We start from the raw sequence: 26,555 nt of genomic DNA, 5'->3' as shown, positions 1-26,555 counted from the left end.
ATGCACTGTGATATTCAGATCCAAATTATATCTTTTCCATCAGTCCCACTATGCATAAGCCCCTCTAAAATCATGCAAATGAGTACACCGGGAGAGGGTTAAAGACACAGCTATCTCTATCAAGTTCTATCAAGTTCTTTCCTGAAAGAAAGAACTGCAAGTTTGAAAAGTAAACTGCAGGAAACAGCTCTCATCACATGTTTCTGGGAGCACTGCCATCGCCTCCTCTCTGCTCATTATTTCGGCGTGTCTGTGCATCCTAACCCTAACCCTAACCCTCACACTTCACATCAGCACTGAAACTCCTATTTTAGCAGTTTCTTAGGCAGGCAGGCCTGTCTCAATTCTGTACAGCAAAAACATCATTATTACTGATTCATGGAAGCCCCAATGCTCTTCAATCGCCCGTTCAAAATTACTTCCTAACAATGTCTCACCTGAACCCCCTCTCTGTTGCTCCTTGGCCAGACGAAGAGCCCTCGCACCAGCAGGCAACGGAGGATGGAGTGAAGAACAAGAAGAAGAAGAAGTGGTCTAACAGGCCGGATCATATGGCTGGGTTCCAGGCAGCCTTCGAGCAGTTCGCCATGTTCAGCTCACAGGGAGAGCCGGAGGTGAAAGGCACTAAGGTGAGCTACGATGGAACATGCATCATGTCACGGCAACTTTATTGACCAGTGCAAACCTGCTCCAACAGTTGTCACTCCAGGATGTTCTTTGATTATGGTTCTTGTTGTGTGGTCTCATGACGGCAGTGAGATTGGAAGGACAGAAAGTAGGCTACCTCACGCTAGGGCTGCATTATTATGATTTTTTATTTTGCGCCTTATATCGTAATTGCGATTACCTTTGGTACTATTCTGGAATGCTATTCTGAATGGAATAGTCATAAGTAATGAGCAAAATAAATAAATAATTTTGGAAATGGTAGCATTTTTTTCTCCTTGCGCACAAAACACGTACCGAAATTGAACCAAAACTGTGACTCAAAAGCGAGGTATTGAACCGTGGGCTAACTGTATTGTTGCATCACTAATGCACTATTAATAAGCACTAATGATGGTGGGGTTGGCGAGCTGTGTCTAACTACATGGCTGCTGATACTAGAGATGATGACGATTTCATATTTTATTGCGACGACTTGAAAAAGCTGTCTAGCTCACTAACGTGCAGTTCTGTTGATTTTCTGATTTATTTTGAATTGCCATTTGCCACAATGGGGGGCCCGCATCTCTCCAGGCAACCGTCACCATGGCCAAAGGCTCGGCTTGCCCTTTGTATCCCCCACAAAAAAACGTTAAATCGGATGTGTGGAAATACTATGGATTCACAACTAAGGACCAACAGACAGATGAGGTGCCCGTCTGCAGAACTTGCCAGAGGAAGGTGTCTGCCCCACCTTCCACCAATTTACACACCCATCTACGTGACCACCATCCAGATCTGTTCGCTGAACTCCACGCTACTGTAAGTTACTTAACGTTAACGTAGCAAGTGACTAATGTTAACGTTTATCTAAATGTTGGTTACGCTGTGATACTGTGTGGGAACATTAGTTAATGTTTTGGTCTCCAGTGAATTTGTGAAGATGAAGCAAATTGTTAGCCTGACACAGACTGAATTACCATGCCTATTGCCAGGCTAGCAAACTAGCCATTTAGCTACATACAGTAGCTAATGAGCGTTACCTAGCTAACATTAGCTATGTAACTACGTAAATAGCTAATTTGCTTCATCTTTCCCCTCTGCTGGTTGGATGTAACGTTACCGTTAGCACTGTGCATTCCAGCGGTCTCTCTCTTCCTATGCCTAGCCAACTCACGAAAGATAAATCACCAAGTGCTGCGTTCACACCATCTTATTTCACAGAAAATCCATCTTCTCATTTGATGTAGCCTCTAAAAAGTAGAAAGTGAAAGTGTTTGTTCAGTTGCATGTCCCATTAACATTGCTGTGCATGTTTTTATCCATCCACAACAACAAATATAAGTTTGATCATTTAATAGGTTGTACTGTATGCATGTACTGTACATTGTATGCATGTGCGTATGCATGTTACACTGCCCTCCCCTGTAACCTTACATAGAATGGGCTGGGAGGAAAAAAGAAACATACAAAACTAGGGATGCACCGATTGCAAAATTCTGGGCCGATGCCGATGTTTAAAATAACAATCCGGCCGATGTTTCTTTTATTTTATTTTTATTTCCCCTTTTGTGCCAGGGAAACAAAGAAAGGAAGTGTTTGCTTCCAAAACGCCAATTTTTCACATTTGCATAATAGGTACCTTTATCTAGGTGTGAACTATTTCTGGCATCATATTTTAAAATTAGGCTATACATTTTTGTGCAAAGCAACACGACGTATCCACAGTGTAGCTGGAATGGAACTTTCTGCGGCAAGCGTGCACTGCATCTCCATCTAGCCGGCTGAGACGGATAGCCAATTTACCGTTTACAGCTCACAGCTTAGGCTATATAAAGAAAATACACTGAATAACTATAATAAATAAAAGGAGGATTAACGAAATATGAAGTAATCTAATGATCCAAAAAAGTTTAGGTCTACAGATATACTGGATTATGAAGATGATCGGAGCCCGTCATTCCTACTGCCGTAGGAATTAGATTGCTAAAACTGTTTACGTCATGTGTTTAAAACCAGGAATTCTTGATTTTTAAAGCAGCAGGCGACTCAAAGAAATTCATTAATCGCGGCCTTTAATCGCGATTAGTATGTCGCGGGGGCCAAATTCGCGATAACGATTAATACATGATTAATTGTGCAGCCCTACCTATTACTCACATAGTAATAGTTCAAACGGGGGTAGTTCTGTCCCAGGCTAGTTCTGTCCCAGGCTAGTTCTGTCCCAGGCTAGTCTCCAGTCTCTCACCGTGGTGCTTGTGCCCCTCAGCCGTCCTCCTACTCCAAGATGAAAGTCAAGATGGAGATGAAGAAGAGCCGGAGACACCCGCTCATGAAGCCGCCCACACGGTCCCCGCCCTCCATCGTTAAGCAGGAGCCCACCAATGATGAAGGTGGGCGTGGCGGGATTGGATGCCGTTGGTGCCATTGTCTTTTTTTGTGTGCCAAAGTTTCATGCAAAATGGTGATGTTTCTGTCTATGTAGTTACAATGTGGTTCATCATAATTTGCATGGCGGACCGAGCATCAGTTCTCCCCAGGCATTATTGATTTTTGAGCAGGGTAAAAGACCCCAAGGTTATAATGTATTCTTGACTGTATACCCCCCCCCCCCCCTCCACCTCTCTCTCCACCTCTCCCCATCGTCTGCTTCTCCTCTATCCTGACTGACACCTATTGATCTGGGGATCATGGCTCCCAATTACCTAATTTCAAAGTCACTTTGTCAGTGAACAGTCTGTTCTGTCCTTCAATATAGGGGGGAGGGGGGGTTTGAACATGTGAAATGATCCCCATTCCTCTTAGCACAGTGGTTGTAGCCTCAGGGGACATGCATTGCAGCCCTGATGATGGAGTTTGTTATTGATGCTTGTTGTTGTTGTTGCTGTTGACGCTTGTCCTGCCTGTGTTCACCGGCCAATCTTCACCATGTGTTTCTCAGAGGGCTTCTCCCCCTGGCCACTGGATGGCGATGTGAAAAAGTCAGGACACCTGTGGCTGTACCGCCCGCCCAACTTCCTGGCGGAGAAGACCTTCAACGCTGCCGTGGCGTCCATCGAGCCCTTCTGCGCCGTCTGCACCCTGTTCTGCCCCTACACACAGGCAAGCACTTTTAAAAATGGACAGGACTCAAAAGTGAAATTACTTGTGTATTAAGGGGAATAAAGAGATATCAGTGAGAATAAAAGCAAGTCAGCCAGCACAGTTCTACCATGAAACTACTTTTGACCAGCCAGCGTCCTTACTTCAGTAACGTTCTCAGTATTCTGCCAGTCACGACTGCAAATAAATAATAATAAAATAATAATAAAAACTCCCCCCACCAGACGGAGACCCCCTGCCGGGCCCCGCCCCGTGCCGGCAGCCGCACACGCCCCCTGGTGCCTGAGATGTGCTTCAGCGCCGGCGCCGGCAACACCGAGCCCCTCCCCTCCAACTCCCACATCGGGGAGGACGGCACCAGCTTGCTACTCACCTGCTCCTCCTGCTGCCTGCAGGTCCACGCCAGTAAGTACACACTGACTGACACACAGCAAGTACACACTGACTGACACACAGCAAGTACACACTGACTGACACACAGCAAGTACACACTGACTGACACACAGCAAGTACACACTGACTGACACACTGCACGTACACACTGACTGACACACTGCAAGTACACACTGACTGACACACAGCAAGTACACACTGACTGACACACAGCAAGTACACACTTCGAGTACACATTGACTGACACACTGCAAGTACACACTGGCTGTGTCCGAAATGCCTGCTACCTGCTACTTGCTATATAGCAGGCGAGAAGTAGCATGCTATATAGTACCTACTACTCCACAAAAACGATATAGCAGGCGAGAAAAATGTAGCATGCTACTTGAGTCAGGTGACGGGAATGCGTGGGTTACGTCGTTACGCTGAGGCGAAAAGGCGTTCGGTTACCCAGACCTCGAACCTGTGGTTAGATTATATTCTGGTTATATTCTGTGAAATATATCGTTTCGAAAAATGATTTCTTTATCCAGGCATCTTCGTTTTAACAGTTTCATTATAGCGGAGCAGGTCATATTTGCTCGTATGTGGTATTAATTTTGTTCACAAGTTCGTGATCGTACAGCCAGGCTACAGAGCACCAGAAACCGTAGCTGTAGCAGAGGAGCGGAGTACTTAACAATGCTAATGCACTGCTTACTGGCGTCGGCCATGACAGCTGTCCTGAAAATTTTGCTGAACAGTGACGTGACATCCAGAATAGCATCCTCTGGACTTTGCTACGTTTTTCGCCGTTTTTTTCGACAATATAGCAGGCGAGGTAGCAGGCGAGAATAGCAGGCGAAAGGTAGCAGGCACATTTTTGAAGTAGCATGCTACTTCTCGCCTGCTATATAGCAAGTAGCAGGCATTTCGGACACGGACACTGACACACAGCAAGTACACACTGCCTGACACACAGCAAGTACACACTGCCTGACACACAGCAAGTACACACAGCAAGTACGCACTGATGAACATACAGCAAGTACACACAGGCTGACACAGCAAGTACACACTGCCTGACACACAGCAAGTACACACAGCAAGTACGCACTGATGAACATACAGAAAGTACACACTGCCTGACACAGCAAGTACACACTGACGTACAGACACAGGAAGAGACACAGACAGACTAACGGACGGCAGACAGGTGGGCAGACAGAACTATCACCAGACTAAGCGTCCACGGGACAAAATATCCGCCAAGTCTTTTGCCAGTCAGCCTCAGTCAGCCAGTCAACTCCCTGACTATGTTTATCTAATGCGGGTGTTTGCTGCTTCTATTACCCCATAGCCTCGTACTAATTCACACAGGTAATGGTCCGTGGATTCCTACTAAACTCTCTATTCATCACGATTCCCATTACAGAGTCCCAATCCCCTCGGGCTCTCAAGCACTCGCCCCCCCCCGCCCCTCCCCCAATAGGATCAAAATGCCAATCAAATTGACCTACCTAATTTGTTGCCACTCAGCCTGAACCTCTGTGGGGGAGCGGCTGCCCTCCTAGCTCTGTAGAAGGTAGAGGTAAATACAGCGACTCCTTCCTCTGTGTCTCAGTCTGGCCAATTAGCTTCCGCACACCGAGTCTGATTGCACACACACACACACAAGCACATCAACACACACACACACACACCCCTCTAAGGACACACACATTCACTTACAAGTGCATACACGCGCTCGGTATTGAGGTGAACCTCACAGTGATTGCTTATTTTTCGACTTATCATTTGAGTATGGCTGCAAACATTTTGGAAACTAAACAATATTTCCATAATACTGATCTTATTTTTGAAAGAACATGTATTATTGACAGTGTGGTAGCGCTCCTGTTAGTCATCCTGCTATGTATTTGGGGAGGAACTCCTATATCTGCTGCAGCTCGAGTCGACTATGATAGTCTCCTTGATATAGATGGGGGCAACTGTCACCATCTTTCCTAGCCCACATTTGAGCAGCCATTAGGTTTGCAAGGCAGACACACACACACACACACCCCTCTAAGGAGCTGTGTTTTTCCCCAGCCAACTACAGCAGTAAGACAAGGTCACAGACAAACATGCTGTAGAGAGCGCCCAGGCTGCTCATACACACACACACACACACGCTCGCTCACTCACCCACCCATGCACTCTTACACACACACACACACAAACACACACACACACACCCCTCTAAGGAGCTGTGTTTGTCCCCGGCCAACTACAGCGGTAAGACAAGGTCACAGACAAACATGCTGTAGAGAGCTCAGGCTGCACACACACACACACACACACACACACACACACACACACACACACACACACTCCATCCCCAGAGAACCCACAGAAATCCAGCGGAAAGAAAGCCAGGAACATCAAATTGACAGTGAAACGATATAGGCCATACTCAACTCCCTAGTGATAGAGGCAGGCTGCTTTAACTCTCATTGACTCGGTTAAACTAGCAAAAAGCCTCCAGAGCAACAACGTATAGGCCACTCTCTGAAGGCCGCAAATTAGAAACGTTCCCTATTTACCCACCAGCTCTTTTTTCAGGGTGGGGGTGCGTTTTTTAAGGAGGCAAGGCATCTCTCAAGAATGTACTGTACTGTAACTCGCAAAGGCAGGCATCTGGTTAAAGTGTGTGTTGTGTGTGTGTGCGTGCGTGTGTGTGTCTGTCTGTGTTGTGTATACACATGAAGCATTCTTTAGCACTTAAGCTGTGTTGGTGATGCCTTCGGCCTGATTCGTTTTCGTGGTAACTGGAGTTTTGACAGTTGAGATCAGTTAGGGGCATTTCTGCTTATACAGCTGTTAATTGAAGAACAGTGGTTCCCAAACTTTTCTGGCCCCCGTTTTTGGGAAATTATTTTTCAAGGCACCCTAACCCTCAAAACAGAAAAGAAATGGTTTGCACAACATCCATTTAAACAAAAAATTACTATTTTTATAATTATGTACTCTAAAAGTAAAGCCACTTAAGTGAAACATCAGTGATTCCCCACCACTCAGTTCATATGATACATTTGTTTTCAACCATTTATTTTGGCCTATTGTTTAGAACAAGGCATGTTAATCTCTGCTAATTAATTATAATAAGTAATGTTAAATGAAAGAATATTTTTCTTTTGGAATGAAAGAAAACAGCCACTTTAGTGGGACACACACACGCCTGCATTTGAGAGCACAGTCTGAGACTGAGGAGGCCGCAGACTCAACTGACAGGCGGCGTCTTCTTGTTTTTCACGTAGCCAACATCAGAGATCAGGAGGCCAGCTCATGTAGCTACAAGGTTGGGAGAAGTAATAGCACACTGAAGGTGCAGTGAGTGACTGAGATTAATTAGTTTGAATGATAAACATTTGTGTCCCACAAGAATCCGAAACGTTACCAAACACATTTCTCCAAACTTTTAATTTGAAAGTGCAATCCATCTTGAGTCCTCCTGGGCATCAGTTGGCAATCTCTTTGCCGATGCTGATGAGTGAGTTGAAGGATCACGGATTCAGTTGTAGCAGGGAAGTAAGACTCAAATGATTTCTTGAGTGTTTTAAGATGTGTTGCTATCGCTCTGACCAGGACGTGTGTGCAAGCAAGATCCTCTATTAAGAATATTGTGCCAGAGGGAGTGTTCCTTGCAACAGGCATGATGGTATGTCTCATAAATAGTTGCAGCATAAATGTACATTTAAACAGGGATTTCAAGTTGAATTATATATGTTTATTATCTGATTTAATCATCTGTTTTGACCTGTTTTAAAATGTTGTTCCAATGACCTCCTGACCAATCAGGAGTCACCAATACCGTTGCACACCAGCTCTAGAGGGTAGACATGAGGAAAGCATGGCCGGCTTCAAACAGCTATATCTCAAGAAGTATACATGTCACAGCTTAGATATTTACATCGTAGGAATACATGTGGTGGAACAAATCAAATCAAATGTATTTTGCACGTTTAAAAACAACTCGCATTGACCAAAGTGCGGTAAAAATACAAAAACAATACAATAAGAATCACAATAAAAAAAGACTAAAAACAAAAACCAACATAGGCATCAACACACACTGTAAGTACAAAATGGGAGCAGATAGACATACTGTAGGCACATATAAAAATAATAAAACACAATCATACTGTATAAAACCTCAGGGGGGTCTAAACGCTAGAAAATAGACGTTTTGAGCCCAGACTTAAAGGAATCAATGAAGGAGGCAGATCTGATGGAGAGGAACATGCTGTTCCACAGTCTTAAGGGCTGCAGCAGTAAAGGTACGGTCACCCCTGAGCTTATCTCTCTCCTGCGGGAGAGACAGGAGCCTCACGTCAGCTGACCAGAGGGACCTGGAGGTGGGATGGGGGTTAAAAGATCTGAGATGTAATGGAGAGCCTGTCCATTCTGAGGTTTAAAAACAAACATATGAACCTTAAAATCAATTCTGAACCACAAGCCAGTGGAGAGAGGCCAGAACAGGGCTAATATGGTCTCTCTTCCGGGTACCTGTTAGGAGCATGGGCACAATAATATGAAAAAATGCCGTGGCACCCAGTTCAGGACCACTGATAAAGGCCATTGTACCTGTCTCTGCTCAGCTTGTAGCACTGCACCAAATCAAGAACCTGTGTGTGTGTGTGTGTGTGTGTGTGTGTGTGTGTGTGTGTGTGTGTGTGTGTGTGTGTGTGTGTGTATGGTGTGTATGGTGTGTGATTCGTGCCAGTGTAACAAACACTCAGTGCTTTCGTCGCCTGCATTGCGTGTATAAAGGTACTTTGGCGAGCTGATTAATAGGCGTGCATATACGCACGCGTTACGAGTCGCTCGCATTCTCAGAGGGTGACGTGTCAAAAGTGCCGTGCCATTTTTGCGCACATGCATGTAACGTTTGCACGCTCGTGTTAAGTCAGCGGGCACTAGAAGCTGCGAGCGGGGCTCATTTTTCCATATTGAATAAAAATTAAGAATATTTATTGCACTCAATCAAATTCCAGGACCCTCCTTGCATAACTTTTCCTAGATATGTGTTGTTTTATCTCCACTATCGCTACATTTTCAAATAAGAGCGCGCATCATCAACTAGCTGTAGCATAGGGGTGCTGAGGATCAGCACCAAAACACGTAGGCTATAATAGTATAAGAATGTATTTTGTATTTTGACATACAGTAGGCTATGGCGCAAAAGGGATTGTGAGTGTAGGCTACACTAATTAGCCTACAATCAACTAGGATGGGCTCCATAGCCAAATGATTATCAATCCCAGCTGTGCGTAATTATGCGTCCTGTGTAGCCTATAAATTGACCTTGCTTTTCATTGTAAAATATTATGCTAGATGTGCTTCAGTATTAGGAGTCAAACCATGGCATGCTAGCCTTAACACGTGCGGGCGTTTCAACGTCTGTTGCGTACGTTGGCATGGCACGTTCCACACGTCACACTATAATATTAGCAAACCACACAAACGTGTGTCTATACGCACGCTTATTCGTTTGATCAAACTATAAGGTGTAGTGTTAGGTGTCAGGTATTTGATGCACATATTAGGAGTGACGTGTCAAAAGTGCCGTGCCAACGTTCAAAACATAGAACACGCGCGCACACGCCTTTACGTGTTAACTGCGGGCACTAGAAGCACCGAGTGGTGGTAATTTGAACACAAGTGAATCAAAATGATCATTGTTTGCACTCGATCAAATTCAAGGACCCTCCTTTCATTACTTTTCCTAGATATCAGCGTTTTTATCACATGTTTACATTTCGGCCATTTGTTTAGACTGCAGTGCTCTTTTCTGTCAGCAGATGTCGCAGGCGGGTGATTTATATTTATATTTGTAGCATAATGTATGTGTTATAATTATGTGCAAAATGATGACAATCACCTAAATCAAAAACAATGAAGCACATGTATTGCTATAGTTCGTTACCAAATGTTAGGCTTGTAAGACTCAACTTAATCATTATTAATTCCGCTATTCCTAAATATCAGAAGAGATATCTGTCTCACTCGCTCTCGGAGCAGGTATTGCGCAACACAAAGCAGGTATTGCGCAACATAGCCACGCGCGCCAGGAGACCCGCTCTGAGAGACAGAGAGAATGAGACAGTCTTTTTCTGTGAGGGAGGAAACACAAGCAATATTTTCAATCATGCTTTCCTTTGATGAATCACGAATAATGTATATAAACAGTGCAAATAAAAATAAATCGAAATAATAGGCCTATTGTGCAAAAAAAATAGCCAAACGAATTGTAGGCTACATTTGAAAGTGTTCAGCCTGGTGTAGGCAAAAAAATGAATGCATTGATACTGCAAAATGGTTTCATTTGAGCTGAACACTACACAACTGATTTAATAATTTCTATAATATCAGGTGATTGCTTTGAATGTTACAAATTAGTTGAAACAGTGGTAGCGGGTTGCAGGTTTGCAACCTGGTAGCCTACAGTCTGGGGAAGCGTTGGGCCTTCCCGCGCCACCACAGAAGTGGGTCTTCGCTCGCTCCAGCTCATCTTGAGTTGACGGCATAGTCCTCCTCCCCAAAGAAAGACCTGTAGGCCTATTGTTTATTTCGATTCATTTTTATTTGCAGTTTTACATTATTCTATATGTGTTTTTTTGTGGACCAATGTTTGAATAAAATTTGGCTTCAAAACGACATCTGGTAATTTACCTACATTTGATTTATTTTATTTAGAAATAGATAGCCCTCTATTGACAAGAAACACGTGTATCTGAACATTTGTTTTAAATTGCGAAGAAAGAGTCATTCAGATATTAGGCTTTATTAAAAACAAGTTGCTTAACATGTGCGAATTCCATTTATTGAGAATGCATTACCAATTGGCAAGGACGAGATTAGAACCAGCTATGATTTAAAGGCAACTGATCTTACACGTGCGGCCGCTAACACGTCTGCTGCGCTAGCAAGGCACTGGCACGTTTGACACGTCGCTATGCAATTTCTGCACACATTACAAGACCTACGTACGTACGTACATCTATGATTTTACCAAACTGTCATGTGTAGTGTTGGTGTTGCATATGTGAGGCGCATCTAACCTGTAGTGTTGCCGTCACGCACACGATGCGCAATACTTGTAAACAACATGTGCACAGCGTCTGCGTGACAGGTACGTTACAGCTATGAGACGTCTGTCTCTCCATTGTTTGTCAATGGAAATTATACACGTGCGTTTAGACGTTTGATGTCATCGCGTCTTCTTAAGTAGGCGCAAGTCAAGCGTTTCAGTATGGTGTGCTGGCACTAATCACACCCCATAGTGTGTGTGTGTGTGTGCGTGTGTGTGTGTGTGTGTGTGTGTGTGTTTGCCTTTGTGTGTGAGTGTTCCCACGCACCATGAATTGAGAGGCCTATGAGTTCAAGTTCAAGGCTTTTATTGTCATGTGTATTATAAAATACAATGAAATGCACTGTGCCCGGCACTCTCAGACATCAAGACATAACTTAAGACATAAGACAGTAAGACATTATAACAATATAACAGCAGATAAGGAGACGTTTACAAAATAAGACATTAAGACACTGTAGACATTACGAAATACGACAATAAGACATTACAAAGAGACATTAAAGTGCATAGAGCAAAAAGTAGGAGCATCAGTGATTCATCAGTCTAACTGCCTGTGGAAAAAAACTGAGATGGGTGGTACAGTACGTGACTTGATGCTCCGGTAACGTTTTTTGGATAGAAGGAGAGAGAACAGTGCATGAGCAGGGTGACTGGGGTCCCTAAATATGGTACAGGCTTTCCTCTTACAGCGAGTGGTGTAGACGTCATGGAGTTTAGGTAGGTCGGTGCCAATGATCCTAGCTGCTGTCTTTACAACCCTCTGTAGTTTCCTACAGTCCTGGGAGGTCATGTTCCCAGAACAGAAAAGGGGAAAACGATTGACTCCCTAAAGATTGATCAATCTGTTAGGTCAAAGCAAGCCATGAGTTTGGGAATGTTTTCTGCAGTCCAGCATTGCACTGTCCTCACCGTGGGCTGCGCGCACCTCACCCTCTGCTTGTAGGCAGGGAGCAGGAGCACTGGCAGGTGGTCAGATTTTCCCAAAGTGGGGTCGCGGGATGAATCTGTAGGCTGCCTTGATTGTGGAGTAGCAGTGATCCAAAGTCTTATTTCCCCTGGTGTGGCACTTGACATGTTGGTAATACTTTGGTAGCACAGATTTCATATTACAGTGGTTGAAGTCACCCGCCACGATAGAAACGGCATCAGGGTGCAGAAAAAAAACATGAGGTATGTAGACAGCAGTTAGCAGTATACAGGGGGATTCTCTCGGGAGGTAGAATGGTCTACACCTCACCGTTAGGTGTTCCAACACCGGTGAACATGACTGAGAGACTGTTTCCACATCGGTGCACCGTAGATCGTTAATCAGGAAGCATACGCCGTCTCCCTTTGCGATGAATATTGTAAGATATTGTAAGCTGGAGAGCTGAAAGAACCAAGTATGGAGGTCAGGGCAGACCCAGAAGAAGAAAAAAAAACAACTCATGTTTTATTCTCTCTCTCTCTCTCTCTCTCTCTCTCTCTCTCTCTCTCTCTCTCTCTCTCTCTGTCTCTCTCTCTCTCTCTCTCTCTCTCTCTCTCTCTCTCTCTCTCTCTCTCTCTCTCTCTCTCCTCATCCTCAGGTTGTTATGGTGTTAGGCCGGACTCTGTAGATGAGTCCTGGATGTGTTCTAGGTGTTCAGCCGGTGCCTGGACCATGGTGAGTACTGAACACTACGTACTCTCTCAACACTCTATACCAACTATCAACCTGTGTCTGGGAGACGGCCCCAGACGGGGTTCATGAACTAACGCCTGCCGTCGTATCTACCTGAACACTTAAACATGTCGTCATCATGTGTTCACTACAGGACTGCTGTCTGTGCAACCTGAGGGGGGGCGCTCTGAAGACCACCACGGATAATCGGTCAGTATCCTCAGCCGCCTTCAGTCAGCGCTTTCTCTGAACGCTGCTTCGGGTTGCAGAGTCACTCACTGTCGCTGTCTGTATTCTATATGAGACCTGATATCTCTAGAGGGCCAGGACAGGATGTTAGGAGAGAATGTTAGGAGAGAGCATTGGGACAGGACATTAGCTACAGTTAGAACCTGGTATCAGTCAAGCTGTTACAGTTTTTGCTGATGATATGTCTCTCTCCTCTCGGGTGATGATATCCATATTATGCCAACAGTAGTCTGAATCAACTGATGTAGCTTTTGGGGATAAACCTTGTCATTTGTTTATTACTGCCCAATCAGTGGAGATGGAATATGTTGTCGGCCCAATCAGATTCAATCCAGACTACGTGAAACAACAACAATTTAGCAACTGCTCCCCCAAAGACGATTGTGATTGGTTTAAAGAAATGCGTTTTTTCCCCTTATCCCCGAATGGAAATGAGTCCAGACAGACCTTTCTCCAGCGCTGGCATAAGCATAAACGAAGTGTGGAGAGGGGTCTGGCTATCCGAGACTATGCCAAAAGCAGGTTGAGTCTTATGTGTGTTGACTTTCGTTGTCTTTTATCATTGTCCTTATTCAGCTCTGCGTTGTGTTTTGATTTCAATAAAAGACGGCCCCCAATCTCACACAATACCACACAGTGCAATGTCCCTTTTCCAGGTGTATTCCAAATGAATCTCTCCAACACGGGATTTGAGCGACAATCAAAAGCTGTTTTATTACAGAAGGTTTTTAGCATACAAAAGACGATGGCATATAGTCTAATGTTCAGCTGACCTGTCTGTAATGGCTGTCTGGCCCAAATCAAAGCATCTGAGCTAGAGCACGGTTCTTATGGTTCGAGTGTCTCCCCCTCCTCTTCACCGATAAGACTGGTCTGGACTGGTCTGACGTTGTTTATGGTCTTGCAGCCAAGCCTACGCAGATAGCCTCGGCGCCCAGGTCTCTCTCTCTAACCACAACAATTGCTGTTTGGCACAGAATGAACCAGCCCTAAGAATGTCATCTTTATCTCATAAGTCTATGGAAGGGAGACACAGTTTCTTACAGAAAACTCCGGCCGACAGCCGTACTCAGAGGTCAATCATCATAATTACAAACAGTGTGTGTGTGTGGGTGTGTGGGTGTGTGGGTGTGTGTGTGTGTGTGTGTGTGTGTGTGTGTGTGTGTGTGTGTGTGTGTGTGTGTCTCCCCGGGTTCACTCTCATGTGTGTATGTCTCTCCCCAGGTTCAGTCTCGTGTGTATGTCTCTCCCCAGGTTCAGTCTCGTGTGTATGTCTCTCCCCAGGTTCAGTCTCGTGTGTATGTCTCTCCCCAGGTTCAGTCTCGTGATGAATCTTGAGAGAAATGTCTATGTAACATCTACAGAAGTGTTTTACTCATATCTAGTACTCTATGTTGCTTTGTCTTTATTGTAGGGACACTGTGGGTTAGAGAGAGAAGATAAGACGGCTGCCTGCTTGCGTGTGCTATTAGAGCCGAAGGGAGTAGGGGTCAAGGGGTCACTCATGGGCGCCACAGTAGGGGGAATCCATCCCCACCGGACTCAGGATTTATTCTCCTCTAGGTGTAGGGTTAAATTCCGCTCTGGGAGGTGGACCATAATCAGTCACAACAAGTGGTTTTACCAACTGGTCAAAATGAAGACGTAGGCGTCATGGGTATCTCGTGTGGGAGGCCAGATCTCATGGCCATGGCCCTCTATCTGGTAACTAAGGCGGTATGCAGACAGGGGGAGTCAGGAAGACGATTTAAGATGACACCAAAACCTTGGGACTTGATTTGGGGACGGCAGCCACGCAGGCCAGACAGAGACGCAGAGACAGAGAGAGATGTAGGGCAAGATCCATCCGTCTATTGTAAGTTGAACTTCTGTAAATAAATCTATCATCTGTCGCCACTTCCAATCTCGTGTTGGAGGGATTTCTTCAGCAAATCTTCATCACATGAAAGGCAATTAACATCGTGGTTATAATTTTACTCTTTATTAAACTTTTCAAAAAACACAACGCAGAACAACAAAAACAAGAAGACATCAAAAGCCAACAGTAGGTCTCTCATCAGGTTCAGTCTTATGTGTGTGCGTCTTCCCAGGTTCAGTCTCATGTGCGTAGGTCTCTCCCCTGGTTCAGTCTCATGTGTGTAGGTCTCTCCTCAGGTTCAGTCTCGTGTGTGTGTGTCTCTCCCCAGGTTCAGTCTCGAGTGTAGGTCTCTCCCCAGGTTCAGTCTCATGTGTGTATGTCTCTCGCCAGGTGGGTCCATGTGATCTGTGCCATCGCCGTGGCTGAGGCCCGCTTCATCAACGCCATCGAGAGGGAGCCTGTTGATGTCAGCTCCATCCCCGACAGCAGGAAGAACCTGGTGAGACTCTCTCTCCCCCCTCTCTCTGTCTGTCTGTCTCGCTCTGTCACCCTCTCTCTCGTTCTGACCCTCCCTCACACTTGACTCACGCTCACCCCCGCTCTGCTTCCATCTCTCCAACACTCTCTCTCTCTCTCTCTCTCTCTCTCCCTCTCTCTCTCCCCCTCTCTCTCTCTCCCTTATCCCCGCTGTCCCTCCCCCCCTCCCGTGTGGATGGAGGGATGGATGGTGTATTTGCACGGTGAGTAGGACATGGGTAATGGATGTGCAGAACGGAATGGCAGAATAATCAGGTGTCATTTCTCACTGCGCTAAATGAAGCGCATTGATCCTCGGGGGGGCAGGAGGCAATTTCCCTTCGCAGCCGCGCCTTTGAACACACACACACACACGACAGTCCCTTCCCCTCCCTCTCCCCCCCCCCCTCTCCTCCACGACGGCGGCACGCTTCAGTCAGCCGCACACACGACTCGGTGCAAAGCTAGAAATAATGCCCCCCCCCTCTGAATAATCTATCAAAGGAAGTGCCGATGCGGCGTGCTGTCATTTGCATCCGCTCGCTGTCAGAGCAGGTTTCCTCGCACCTCTTTAGGTGCGGGGAGGCAGCGGAGCGCTCTAATGATCTGGATGGCTGGGCCGATCAAACGGGCGCGAACGGGTATTCTTGGAAGCGGCTCGATAGACCGAACGTGGCACACGGCGAGGTTCAGACAAACAGTTCCCTTGTTATGCGAGTTTAGATAGCCCAATGGAAGTAGCTCCCCGGAAAGGTGCTTAAAAGTTAAAAGAACTCTGTGAGTTTCAGTGGGATGATTCGGGTTAATTTTAATTAACTATTTGTTAGTTAATCAGTTAATCCGTTCTAAAATAGATTCGTTCTAAAATCATGTTAACACCCTAGCCGCACATTCTGTTTCTCTCCACAGATCTGTCTGGTAATGCTCCCATTCAGACACATTTCCACCCGGCATGTTCTCTACCGGGCCAATCACAACCGTTTATCTAATATGAGGCAGGTCCAATTGCATTTTTATCTACGCCCGTTCACAGCGGCCCTTGGAAAGCAAAAATGAACCAAGCATTTCCAGAACCTTCGCATTTGTATGAATTGGGTCTGGCAAAGCCAGGCTAGTAACAACCCACTTGATTAGTCAAACCTACATCCAGGCTCATTAGTTAGATAAAAACCATCAAATCAACCCCCCGTCCCCCTTAACCCGTATAGTAGTTGAAACCACTGTTCCTCCAGTATCTCTGAAGGATCAGTCTCTCATCCCTCCATCTCATCCAAATACAGTAATTCAGTAAAACAGTAGCCAGACATGATTTTGATGTCCATAAATCCTTCCTATGCTGGTGCTGTCGGACAGACAAGCGGCCCGGCACAACGGTGAATCTGGGTATGGCCGCCAGATGCCCCCCCCCCTCCTGCCCACCGAGGGAGGCCAAAATGAAGTATTGACATTTTAATAAAGAAGTTTTATTTTCTATCGATCTCCAACGAGCCGCAGCGGGCTGAGCGCAATCTGTCAAGAGAGGGAGAGACAGAGGAGAGGGATGGAGGGAGAGGAGGAGGTGTAGAGGGAGGGATGGAGGGAGAGGCGGAGGTGTAGAGGGAGGGATGGAGGGAGAGGCGGAGGTGTAGAGGGAGGGATGGAGAAATAGAAGGGTGTGACAAGAGAACATGATGGAAACATGGGGGGTTAAAAGCAGAAGAGGAAAAAATGGATCCCATACTCAGCTTGTTCAACCCCTCCCTCTCCTCATCCCCTCCCTCTCCTCATCCCCTCCCTCTCCTGTGCTTCCTGTCTTCACTCATTCAACCCTTAAAAGGTTGAATGAGTGAAGACGGGAAGAACAAAAGGACAAAGAAAAAAACAGACGTAGAGAAAAATGGCGGCCGTTTGATCAACAGAATGAACTCTGGAGCAGCTGTGACCTTTTACAGAAAGTGGTTGGAGTTACAGCCACAGAATACTCTGTGGAAAACTCTGAAAAGAGGTCTTTGTGACAATTTGATTAGTGGGTGTTTTTTCACATCTTACAACAAAAATCATTGCAAAAATGCCTCAAATTCAGAAGTTCAAAGCTTTCTCTGAATGTCCTATTGTACATAGTTGTTTTTTTTCTGTTGTCGACTCGAAGAGAATGGAACGGCAGTGTAATTTGTGACAGCAGCTGCTGATCCGGTAGCCTCGTGAGACCATCCTGATCTCGAGGCTAAAGTTCTTCTACATTTAAAGATGAGAAATATAAAGAAAAAATCCAACGAAAAAATAAAGATAAAAATATCGATTTTTGCAGGATTTCACCGTTGCCGGCTTGGTCCACCTTTCACCAGCCACAGTCACATTTTATAATACCAAAAGCACCCCCCCTGAAATTATGCTGCCTCCTCGTACGATACATGCGTTCATATCCGATTTTCATACACTGAGTGTGAATAAAAAATTGTTCTCTGTAAAGCGCATTGTGTTGCCTCTGGGTATGAAATGCGCTATACAAATAAAGCTTTGATTGATTGATTGATTGATTGAATAAAGTTTGTCGTTCTGGGAAGCGGTGTTCGGTGTCTTAATCCCGCCTCCTGTCCCGCTTGTCTGCAGAAGTGCGTGTACTGCCACGAGAACACCAAGCAGATCCACGGAGCCTGCATCCAGTGTTCCTACCAGGACTGCTCCACCTCCTTCCACGTGACCTGTGCCCACATAGCGGGGGTGCAGATGAAGCCCGCTGACTGGCCCTACGTGGTGTCAGTCACCTGCCACAAGCACAAACTCACCCCTCCCAGGGTAAGTGTACAGAGCACAGTCTCTTCATGTGTTCTCTCTCGGACTGACCCCTAACCCTGCCCTCACTGCAGGTGAAAGTCTGAAGTGAACAGGTTAGTGTAAGCAAAATGGTAGATGTCCATTGGAGGGATATGTCGAGCTGTCATCACCATTTTGCTTACACCTATCCAGTCCAGAACTCTAAAAGGGACCAGGGACTGCAAGGGATTAGTCGTTTCAGACCAGACTCAACTGTTTCTGCTCTGTCCCTCAGGCTAGGATGGTGACAAAGAAGGGGCCTAACGATCTGGCCCTGGGCCAGAAGGTGATTGGCCGGTACAAGGACGGCTGGTTCTACCCTTGCACCATCATCGGCACGGCGACGCAGACCTTCTACGAGGTCAACTTCGACGACGGCTCCTACTGTGACAACCTTCACCCCGAGAACATTGTGGTCAGTCCTCTTCCGTTAGATTTCCACCTCTCATACCTCTCTCCCGACGATACCAAGCGTCCAGTTGAAGTGAAAATGTGTATTGTATATATATTATTATTGTATATATATTATTATATACTATGATTTGAGTATGATTGTGATTTTTGGATCACTTATATTCAATATGATGGGGGCTGAATCTGGGTTGAGTGCTCTAGGCCTCCCTGGGAGGGAGTAGGGAAACATCAGTGCCTGTCCCAGACCTACGGCTTTGGATTTTGAATGAGTTGTATACTACAGTACTAGTATACTAATTATTGCGTTGGACAGAGATAGAGGAGAGACTCAGACGCGAGGATGTGTCGACAGGCAAAGGCAGAGTAAACCTGGGCAGGATCACTCATTAGTCATCAGAGGAGACGCATCGCTGCTGTGCCTGCAGCTGTCGACTGACTGACATGGCCTTTCTGTTTCATGTCGCCAGAGTGCCACCACATGAAATATCCTCACGCTCGTTTTCTCTTCCTCCTCCCCCGTCCGTTCTGTCTTCTGTTTCCTCCTCTCCTCCTCATCTCCCCGTTCTCTCCTCCTCCATCCTCTCCTCCTCCATCCTCTACTCCTCCATCCTCTCCTCCTCCATCTCTCCATCCTCTCCTCCTCCATCTTTCCATCCTCTCCTCCTCCATCTTTCCATCCTCTCCTCCTCCATCCTCTCCTCCTCCATCTCCCCATCCTCTCCTCCTCTATCCTCTCCTCCTCTACCCCTCCATCTCTCCATCCTCTCCTCCTCCATCTCTCATCCTCTCCTTCTCTCCTCCTCCATCCCCCCATCCTCTCCTCCATCTCCCCATCCTCTTCTGTTCTCCTCCTCCATCTCTCCATCCTCTCCTCTCCTCCACCTCTCCATCCTCTCCTCCTCCATCTCCTCTCCTCCATCTCTCCATCCTCTCCTCCTCTTACCTCTTCCTCCTCCTCTCCCTTGCCCCCCTCTTTTTTTTCTTCTACCTCTGGTCTTCTCTCTTTCTTCTCCTCCCTTCTTCTCTCGCCGCCCCCCGCAGAGTCACGACTGTCTGCAGAACGGCCCCCCAGAAGTGGGCGAGGTCATCATGGTCCACACCACTGAAGGACATGTCCTCAACGCCTCCTTTGTGAAGGAGCATGTTCACAAACACTATCAGGTGAGGGAGGACACACACACACACCCATCAACACACACACACACACACACACACACACACACCCATCAACACACACACACAGACACACACTCGATCACCTGGCCCCGCTGTCCATGGCTTTTCTGCGCCGCCGCCGGTCGCCAGCCCGCTCTTACCTGTTGGGCGCTGTCCATGGTGCTGAAAGGGAGTTTTACGCATGTTGGGGTCCCTTTTGGGCACGTGCGCGGCCGCGTAGCATGGACCTGTGGCAGCCTCACTCCGGGCGGGGCCCGGGAGGATGCCACCCCCCCCCCCCCCTCAGACCGACGTCGGGGTGTGCCCCGTGGGCCCAGAGGCAGGAGACTCGCCGGGAGAGGGCATCTGCGTTTGCATGGGCTGTCCTGGGTCTGTGCTCCACCTGGAAGTCATCATCTTGGAGACTGAGAAACCCCCTGGTTATTCTAGCATTGGTATCTATGGCTGAGCTCGGCCATTTCAAGGGAGCAAGGTCAGTTACCAGGTGAAAGTGCCGACCTAGGAGATAGTACTTGAAGTGCTCCAGAGCCCACTTTATCGCCAGCACCTCCTTCTCTATGGCGGAGTACGCCCTCTCGTGGCTCAGGAGCTTACAGCTGGCGTAGACTATGGAATGTTCATCATCCCCCTTTTCTTGGGTGAGAATGCGAATGCGAGGTAGAGGGCCCGGAGGTGGAGGGCCCGGAGGTGGAGGGCCCGGAGGTGGAGGGCCCGGAGGTGGAGGCTCCGGAGGTGGAGGCTCCGGAGGTGGAGGCTCCGGAGGTGGAGGCTCCGGAGGTGGAGGCTCCGGAGGTGGAGGGCCCGGAGGTGGAGGCCCCGGAGGTGGAGGCCCCGGAGGTGGAGGCCCCGGAGGTGGAGGCCCCGGAGGTGGAGGCTCCGGAGGTGGAGGGCCCGGAGGTGGAGGCCCCGGAGGTGGAGGGCCCGGAGGTGGAGGCCCCGGAGGTGGAGGCCCCGGAGGTGGAGGCCCCGGAGGTGGAGGACCCGAAGGTGGAGGGCCCGGAGGTGGAGGGCCCGGAGGAATGCCCAGAGGTGCTCCCGTTGAGTCTCCTATTCTCGACTGTAAACAGGGCCGGACTGGGTGAATATTTCATGCCGGGAGTCATGTCCAAGTCAGGCCACGAGCCAAGCCGACGCGGTGAGATGAAACACTTTCCGTTTTGTTGACGGGGGGGTGCTGCGCGATTTGTTGACGGGGGGGGGGCAGGCTATTCACCGTGGGCTAGGCCAGTTGGCGCCCCCGGCCACCGGGAAAACTCCCGGTGCTCCCGATGGCAAGTAGGCGGCCGCGCAGTCCTGGTATGGTCGGAGGACTCGGTCCATTATCCTCTGGAAGGTTGCTGGCGCCCAGTGTACTCCGAAGGGAAGTACGGAATATTGATATAGCCCGTCTGGGGTGACAACGGCAGTCTTCTCCTTAGCCTGAGAGGTGAGAGGCACCTGCCAATAACCCTTGGTGAGGTCGAGGGTCGATACAAAATGCAACAGGCGCGAGAACATTTTGTGGCGTCGACGCATTCCACTGGCGACCCGACATACGCCACTGGCGAGGCATTCATGCGCCATCGGCGCCATCTAGTTGCCATTGGCGCTTTTGTCTTTTGTGGCATGCGTCGATCAGAGTGGCATGTGCCAGCCTCCAGTGGCGTTTATAGTGGCATGCGTCAGACGCCAGTGGCCTGAGTGGCGTTTACAGTGGCATGTGCCAACCGCCAGTGGCGTCTGTGGCGTATATAGTGGCATCTGTGGCCTATATAGTGGCGTCTGTGGCGTATATAGTGGCGTCTGTGGCGTATATAGTGGAATGCGTCAGACGCCAGTGGCCTTCAGTGGCATGTGTCAGCCGCCAGTGGCGTTTACAGTGGCTTGCGTCGTACTGTTGTGGCGACCGGCTGGCGTGTGTCAGCAAGGACACATGACACGAATGGATGGATGGATGGATAGATAGACAGACGAATAGATCGCTCTCTTTTACACATTAGTATTTTAATTTCCTACATATTTTTTTATTATTTTTTATTCTTGTCTATTTATATATTCTGCGCCGTTGAGTATGTGAGCAGAGGTTTAGCTCACCTGGTTGATCCTTCGCTTATCGCACGGGCGATCGGGGTTCAAATCTCAATAATTTTTTTTCTCAGCTTAATAACATAACTAATAATACACTTGAGGTTTACGCAACGTGTTTGTTCTGGCACTGACGAGCTGCCTAACCCAATTATTTCAAGCCTCATATGCCTGCAAAGTGCCACTTTTCTGCTTTCCAGCGATACCAGGCATGTCTCATGCGAGCGTTCCTTGTGTTTTGTTGCGTTTTATTTAGCGAAGCACGTTGACTTGTCACAAAACTGAGTGGGCTACCAAAATGTTACAATTATTGTTACAGGCATATTGCTAGGTCAAATTGCTCATGGATGGTTGGGTTTGTCGCGCCAATACCTCTTCTTTGATGAACAATCAAAAAATAGATCAATGTAACATTGCTTGTACACTATGCATGCATATTTTTCGGTTTTGTCCCCGCTGGACCTGCCCACGGCTCCGTAGGGTGCAACAGGTTTGACCATGATTATTCTGCAACCATCCCTTATACAGTATGAGATACAGTAGTTCATCCCCATCAAATGTGTGCAACTACCCCCGGATCATTATATCCACTAGTCTGAATTAACCAATAGCCCTAGCTGTGCGTAATTGGATGTGATTGCCATTTGGAGAGCTGTTGTCTGTCATCACACACACGAGCAACGGGGAATTGGTGCACTGGGTATCAGGCCACCACGGTTGGCCATGTATTCATACTCTATCATATGGGCCATTTTTGGTTGCTTATACATGCAGTTTGTTGTGCCATCTTGAATGTGTCCTTTGCTATTATTTCTAGCCTACCTGTTACGGGGTCTCGCATTGTCCCGTGCATCTGTGAGCTGTTGATATTTGGTGGGCGTGGCTTCGACTCCTGCTCTCCATGCATATCTCAGCGTTTTCCCCATTATGTTTGTTGGGGTCACGGCATCATGTAATGTTATTTCATTTTGTTTTCATTGACTTATTTTCCGATTTTTTATCAGGGTTATTGGACATTATTTGCGTCAGTTAATGTTTTCAGAGTCAGACATTCTGCTGAGCTGGCTGGTTACAAGGGAGGCAAGGACTCGCTAACGTTAACGTGACATTAAACTACGAAACAAGATCTCTGCATTTTACAAGCACCCACAACGAGCACTTCTCAAGCCGTCATGCATCTTGCTTTTGGCACCAAGGCTACCCAAAGGGACTGTGTGCTATTTTGGCATGGGCAGTGCAATGGATTTATCATTAAACAGTAACCTGTTAATGTAACACAAATCTAATCTGAGCACCCAGTACACACCTGTTGATGGGCTATTTCAGCACCACGGTCAGTGCAAGGGATTTATTAGTGACCTGCCTTTTTTTTGCCACAGTCAATGATTGAAGTCTTTGAAAATGAAAAAATAGTGCTTGAAAGTCCTTGAATTTCATTTTGTAATGTCTGTATTAACCCTGGGCACACACACACACACACACACACACACACACAGTCAGAGACCGGTTTCTAGTTTTTTTTGCACCATCATGGTAAATGGACTGCACTTATATAGCACTTTTATCCAAAGCGCTTTACAATGAAGGCCTCTCATTCACCCATTCACACACACATTCACACACCAATGGCGGCAGCTGCCATGCAAGGCGCTAGCCTGCTCATTGGGAGCAATTTGGGGTTCAGTGTCTTGCCCAAGGACACTTCGACATGCAGTCAGGATGCGCCGGGATTCGAACCACCGACCCTACGATCATTGGACGACCCGCACTGCCCCTGAGCTATACAGCCGCCCCATCATGTGTTATTACTGCTTATGACCACCTACAGTAGGCTTACAGACAGTACTCCATATTGCTGCCAGGCACCTGCACTAACAAACACCCCAGCCGACCAGCCCATAGCCCCGCCCCCCCACCCCGGAGACTTCCTGCTGCCTGTCTGGTATTGATCAGCATGCGGAAATGATGGGCACCCTTGTAGATTATGGCAGAGCATCTTGATACAGGGGACATTAAACCGGTGCGAGGCCGGAGATTTAGCATTGCTGGCGCGTGCTAGCAATTTATGGGGCGACACGAGCAGAGTGCTTACGAGGTACGAAGCTCAGAGCCAAGCAGGGTGTTCTTGGAATTGGTATCAGAGGAACACAACTCAAAAAGAGACACAGTGTGCACGCACGCACACACACACACACACATACGCACTGTTGTTCATTTTTGAAACACGTCAGCAGTCTGGTTGCGTCTCAGCATAGGCGATGTACGATGCTGCAAGACAAATGGCATGTAATGTACCCGACACAAACACACGCAACACACACACACGCACACATACAAATAATTTAGCACTCAGCAGATCGATCGAAGTGTCAGGGTCTGTTTGGATTGTAATGTATGTTAAAAAGTTGGTGTGTGCTTCTGAGATGGAGTATGCTTCAGTAAGAGTGTGTGCATGTGCTTGTATACGCATGTCTTTGTGTCCCTGTTTCCACTTCTGTGTTTAAGTCTATTTCCTCTGTTTGAGACTCAACTTTCCAGACACCATTTTCCATTATAACTGCAGCACTTGTGAGGAAAAAAACGGGTTTCTTTTTGCAAAAGTGCTCAGATTGTGATTTTTTTCCTCCCTCCTCCCCCACCCTCCTCCCCTCTCTCTCTCTCTCTCTCTCTCTCTCTCTCTCCCCCCTCTCCCTCCCTCTCTCCCTCCCTTTGCCTCTCTCTCTCTCTCTCTCCCCCCCCCCCTCCCTCCCTCTCTCCCTCCCTCCCTCCCTCTCTCCCTCCCTTTGCCTCTCTCTCTCTCTCTCTCTCTCTCTCTCTCTCTCTCTGTCCATGGCTGGCTGTGAGCTTCCGTGGTGCGGCAGCGTTCTGCGTTGGTTAGCATGTGAGCCGGTGTTTTAGTGAAAGGAAAACAAGTCTCCAGCTGGTCTCCGAGCCGGGGTTGCAAACACAACCTTGTCAGCGTTTTATTTATTTATTTATTTATTTGTTTGTACCGTCGTCTCTCCCCCCAAAGGGCCACCTTCTCTATGCTAATCAGTGTCCCGTTAGCTTGCAGCTGCTGTGCTGCTAGCGCCCGCTAATCACCTGCTCTGGTGTGTCGCGTGCACACACACACACACACACAGACACACACACATATTGCAGCACACATTCCTCAGTGTCCCTTGTGTATAGCTGCACCATCTCCTTTCATATTTCAACTCTCTCTCTCTATCTCCCTCCCTCCCTCCCTCCCTCCCTCTCTCTCTCTCTCTCTCTCTCTCCCCCCCCCCCCCCCCCTCCCTCTCCCTCCCCACCCCTCCAGGTCGAGTACCAAGACCACACTCAGATGTTACTGAAGCAGACAGAGATCCACTCTCTGGAGCAGGACTTGCCCAAGAGGGTCCGGGCCCGCCTGGTAAGAGACTGGACCCCAGCACCACACTCTGGGAGAGGGGGCGGGGGGGGGGGGGGGGGGGGGTTGGAGGGAAACGTAACAGGAAGGTCAGACGAAGCGGATGACAGAATATAGATTACTTATCTTTATCTTTATTTTTTTTTGGGGGGGGGGGGTTAGACTTAGTAGTACGGAGTCAGTGCAGTAAAGGGACATGGGGGAATTGTTGAGCGTGTGGTGATTGTCCCTCTGTTTCCTGTCCAGGTCGTACAAACCAACAACTCAGAAGACGAAGCCCAAGCAGCCAAGAGGCCTCGCCTGCCCTCTGCCTCCCCACCTCAGCCTCCTCAGACCCCCATGGACACGACAGAGCACCTCCCAGTCCCCTCTGCTAGTGCTCCAACCCAAGCTCCAGCCTCAACCCCGGCCCCGGCCCCGGCCCCGGCCTCGGCCCCAGCACCAGCTCCAGCTCCAGCCTCAGCCCCGGCCCCAGCTCCAGCCCCAGCCTCAGCCCCAGCCCCAGCCCCAGCACACAACAGTATTACAGCCCCCGTTCTAACCGCTCAGTCAGCTCCTTCATACGTCACCCACACCGACAACCCCGCCTTCCCTGAGGCTTTCTCAGGCCCAGTCCCCGTCTATGACCCCTCTCTGGCCCCAACAACCACCCTCCTTGAATCCCCCTTGACCCAGGACCCCCTCATGTCTGCCCTCAACCAGCCCATGCCGCTGCCCGAGAGCTACACGCCGAGCACCGGCTACGTGTCGTACATGGAGACTCTCCTCAACAGCCACTTCCCCTCTCAGGACACCCGCTTCCCCTCTCCGGATGACGGCCCCGGGCCGCAGTATTAGACACCGGCCACCCAAGCTAGGACGAGTGCAGAAAGGACACTTTAGAGATTGTTAGAGATTGTTGCATGTTGTTTAGAATTTTATTTTGGCCATTTGCGGTGGTGTTAAGCCTGCCTGCTTTGGGGGGGAGGGGGGGGGGGCTGTGGGGGGAGGGGGGGGTGGGCAGATGGTCGCCCAGTATGAGGGCTTGAAGTAACACAAATTAATAAATGAATGTGTTCAAGATGCAATTAAAATTTTGATTTAAATGCAAATCACATCAAGTAATCACTTGATGATTCAGCAAACTGAATGTGTAATCATTTATCATGTAATCAAATCAAGCCCCGCAATTCCATTCACACACAGTATAGGAGACACT

The 26,555-nt window shown here is 47.9% G+C and overlaps 1 protein-coding gene across 1 annotated transcript in view; it reads left to right on the top strand.

Annotated features, from left to right (window-relative positions):
- Nucleotides 1-26,273, top strand: part of kdm4b (lysine (K)-specific demethylase 4B) — a gene marked incomplete at its 5' end in the record, with an annotated part of 59,752 nt that extends 33,479 nt beyond the window's left edge. Inside the window, 12 exons of the mRNA XM_084436136.1 lie at nt 469-629; nt 2,915-3,038; nt 3,587-3,780; nt 3,972-4,152; nt 12,820-12,896; nt 13,048-13,103; nt 15,391-15,499; nt 18,106-18,291; nt 18,545-18,724; nt 19,765-19,884; nt 25,268-25,360; nt 25,604-26,273. Coding sequence (XP_084292262.1) covers nt 469-629; nt 2,915-3,038; nt 3,587-3,780; nt 3,972-4,152; nt 12,820-12,896; nt 13,048-13,103; nt 15,391-15,499; nt 18,106-18,291; nt 18,545-18,724; nt 19,765-19,884; nt 25,268-25,360; nt 25,604-26,194 — 2,072 coding nt within the window. The 3' untranslated portion in view covers nt 26,195-26,273. The remainder of the gene's footprint in view (nt 1-468; nt 630-2,914; nt 3,039-3,586; nt 3,781-3,971; nt 4,153-12,819; nt 12,897-13,047; nt 13,104-15,390; nt 15,500-18,105; nt 18,292-18,544; nt 18,725-19,764; nt 19,885-25,267; nt 25,361-25,603) is intronic.
- Between the last annotated feature and the right edge of the window lie 282 nt (nt 26,274-26,555).

The sequence above is a fragment of the Borostomias antarcticus genome, assembly GCF_949987555.1.
Source record: "Borostomias antarcticus genome assembly, chromosome: 3".
Classification (NCBI taxonomy): domain Eukaryota; kingdom Metazoa; phylum Chordata; class Actinopteri; order Stomiiformes; family Stomiidae; genus Borostomias; species Borostomias antarcticus.
This window is presented reverse-complemented; position numbering and strand designations above follow the sequence as displayed.